This window comes from Bos indicus x Bos taurus, chromosome 18 (genome assembly GCF_003369695.1).
Source record: "Bos indicus x Bos taurus breed Angus x Brahman F1 hybrid chromosome 18, Bos_hybrid_MaternalHap_v2.0, whole genome shotgun sequence".
In the NCBI taxonomy this organism is placed as follows: Eukaryota; Metazoa; Chordata; class Mammalia; order Artiodactyla; family Bovidae; genus Bos; species Bos indicus x Bos taurus.
This window is the reverse complement of record NC_040093.1, coordinates 7,770,118-7,771,819: the sequence shown is the minus strand read 5'-3', so window position 1 is coordinate 7,771,819 and position 1,702 is coordinate 7,770,118. Positions and strand designations below refer to the sequence as shown.

General features: G+C 40.1%; 1 protein-coding gene across 1 annotated transcript; it reads left to right on the top strand.

The window, feature by feature from the left end:
* The first annotated feature begins 213 nt into the window (after positions 1–213).
* On the top strand, positions 214–1,155 carry LOC113875844 (vomeronasal type-1 receptor 4-like). Its single transcript, XM_027514509.1, has one exon. The coding sequence runs from the start codon at positions 214–216 to the stop codon at positions 1,153–1,155; it is 942 nt and encodes a 313-aa protein (XP_027370310.1).
* Positions 1,156–1,702: the final 547 nt, after the last annotated feature.

Here is a 1,702-nt window from a genome sequence, read left to right as displayed (position 1 = left end):
ATCACAATGACTCATACATTGCAAATGTTCTTTAATTGTTTTACATTCAACATTTGGAAACCCGACTTGAGAGGAAAACTTTAATTATTTCAAAGTAGGAAATGGTAAGTGGAGAATGCCGGATTTCAGTTAACATTGTCCCTGTGATACACATGTTCCCATTCAGGATTCTCTAGCTCAGAAGACAACCATCAGTTCTTGAGACCTGAGAGGATGGCTGCTGGTGATTTGACAGCAGGTTTCATCTTATTGTTACAGACTGTATTTGGAATGCTGGGAAATTTCTTTCTTCTTTACCGTTATCTCTTTCTTTATTGCACTGGGATTAGGCTGAAGACCATAGATTTCATTGTCAAGAACCTGATTGTAGCCAACATTTTAGTTCTTTTGTCTTGTGGATTCCACAATGTAATGGCCAATTTTCAGTGGCATAATCTCAACAGAGATTTTGCTTGCAGATTTTTCCCTTATGTCCGTGTAGTGGGCAGGGGAGTGTCCATTGGCACCACCTGCCTCTTGAGTGTCTTCCAGGTCATCACAATCAGTCCCAGGAACTCCAGATGGGGAGGGCTTAAAGTGAAAGTTCTCAAGTGTGTTGTTCCTTCAGTTATCCTGTGCTGGATTGTGAACATGGTGGTAAATGTCATTTATCTTATGTATCTGAGTGGAGATTTGAGCAACAAAAGCATCACAAACAGAAAGCATTTTGGACACTGTTCTGCTGTTCGTCATGACCAAACCAGAGACTCATTATATGCGGTGTTGATGTCCTTCCCTGATGTGTTATGTTTTGTGGTCATGATCTGGGCCAGTGGTTCCACAGTTCTCATCCTGTACAGGCACAAGCAGAGGGTCCAAAACATTCACAGCATCAAGGTCTCCTCCATATCCTCCCCTGAGTCCAGAGCCACCAAAACCATCCTTCTTGTGGTGAGCACCTTTGTTAATTTTAACACTCTTTCCACCATCTGTAACATTGTTTTGAGTCTTTTGAATAATCCTAGTTTGTTCTTTGTGAACAGCTCTGCCATAGTCACTGCATGCTTCCCAACTATCAGCCCCTTTCTGCTCATGAGTCGTGACTCCAGAATATCCAGGCTCTGTTTTGCTGAGAAAAGAAATACAAACTCCCCTACCCCTAGGAAAAAGATGTAAATGGTATGTATTTGGATTTTGTTTCCTTATTCACTTACTTCCATCTGAGTCCTAGGTAAAATTATGAGTTGCTTACCAGAGGATTGTAAACAAAATACAATGAGGATCTGTTTCAGATTAAGCAATGTTATGGTAACAGTTGTAGTGAAGTAATATGTAATTATCATGCAAATATTTATTTAATGGATGTTCTACTAATGCTTACAGTAGAGGAGTTTAGAATTTATGCATTAATAAACACTAGGTCCTCAAACAATCTGGATGTTATGAAGAAGTGAACAACTGTGTTACTTAAATATATCACTATAAATTTCCTAGAAATGAAGTAAGCATGGAATATTAAGAAAAGGTGTGGAGAATTGAATACTGTGTGAAAGAAAGGTGATTACTGATACCGATGACAATAGTGCTGAAGGGGATTTTCAGTCCTTAAATAAATCTTTTGGCAGCCGCTGTTGAGTTTTGTCCCTTTTTGACCCTTGCTGCTGCTGCTGCTGCTGTTGCTGCTGCTAAGACGCTTCAGTCATGTCCGAGTCTGTGCGACCCC